Raw genomic sequence first — 1,038 nt, 5'->3', positions numbered from 1 at the left:
CTCGCCGGTCGCCGCCGCCTCGGGATCGGCCACAGGCTCGGGTTGCGGCGAGAGACGCTCCAGCAGCCCGCTGCCGGCGCTCGCGCCCGAGCCTGTTCACGCGAGAGACGTGTCCAGAAAGATTCAGGCTGTGCACGCCGGCGGCGCTGTCCCACGGCCTGCGGCTCTCTGGCGGCGGGCGGCCTCGCTCGCTGGGCTGGCTCCGGCCGGCGGCAGCAGAGGCGGCGTGGCGGTCCGTCGGTACCAGACAAAGTGCTGCAGCAAGAAGAGGCCTATGGCGCAATCGTGTCACGCTCGTTGTGGCGCCGGGAGGCGCTGCGGCGGGCGAGGGGAGGGGCGGGCGGGGGCATGCCCGTGTGTACTAGCCCCTTCGTTCGTGTGTACTAGCCCCCCCCGAGTTCTCGAGTGCGCTAGCTTGAGGATGGGTCAGCTGGTCGGGGCATCTAGACAGAGGTGTCCGTCGTAGACGATCGACACGAGCCCGAGCCCAAACTTGACCGGGTCCCCGCTCACCTGCGAGAGAGAGGGGTGGGTCATAGCCAGAGAAGTGCGCGGGTCGTACACTAGAGCGGCCCTCCGCTCGCCGCGCTCCAGTCGTCCGAGCACCCCGCGTCGAGCAACAGCTGCCTGAACAGAAAGATGCGCGGGTTCGACAGAGAGGGTGTGAAGAGCAGCCCGCGTCGAGCCGCCGCTGCGTCAGCGAGAGCAAGCCGCCGCACAGGTCGAGGCACACCTAAACGAGAAGGGCGCGAGGCATAAGTGGAAAGCCGCGACCCTCCGCCGCGCAAGTCGAGGCAAACGTTGTCGATCGACCAGCCGGCAGTCGAGCGGCGGCGCGCCTAGGACGGTTGAGAGGAGGTTCAGAGAGGGCACAGAGAAGGTCCGGAGAGGACCAGCCGGCAGTCGAGCGGCGGCGCGCGTTCAGCAGCAGCTGCGGCAGGTACTTGACCAGCGTCACGCCCAGCTTGACCGCGGCGAGCGCGTTGAGGTACGCCAGCCAGTCGAGCCACCGTATCGGGCGAGCCTACAGCAAGGCTC

At 68.7% G+C, this 1,038-nt stretch overlaps 1 protein-coding gene across 1 annotated transcript; it reads right to left on the bottom strand.

Moving 5' to 3' along the window:
* Positions 1-563: 563 nt before the first annotated feature.
* On the bottom strand, positions 564-1,024 carry EMIHUDRAFT_260514 (hypothetical protein; the record flags this gene model as incomplete). Its single annotated transcript, XM_005791494.1, has 3 exons — positions 564-627; positions 734-775; positions 894-1,024. Coding segments are annotated over 3 exons (237 nt in total), but the record flags the coding sequence as incomplete, so codon positions are not given.
* Between the last annotated feature and the right edge of the window lie 14 nt (positions 1,025-1,038).

Source organism: Emiliania huxleyi (assembly GCF_000372725.1).
Source record: "Emiliania huxleyi CCMP1516 unplaced genomic scaffold EMIHUscaffold_11193, whole genome shotgun sequence".
Classification (NCBI taxonomy): Eukaryota; Haptophyta; order Isochrysidales; family Noelaerhabdaceae; genus Emiliania; species Emiliania huxleyi.
Note: the sequence above shows the minus strand (reverse complement) of the source record. Positions and strands in the feature narration are given on the sequence as shown.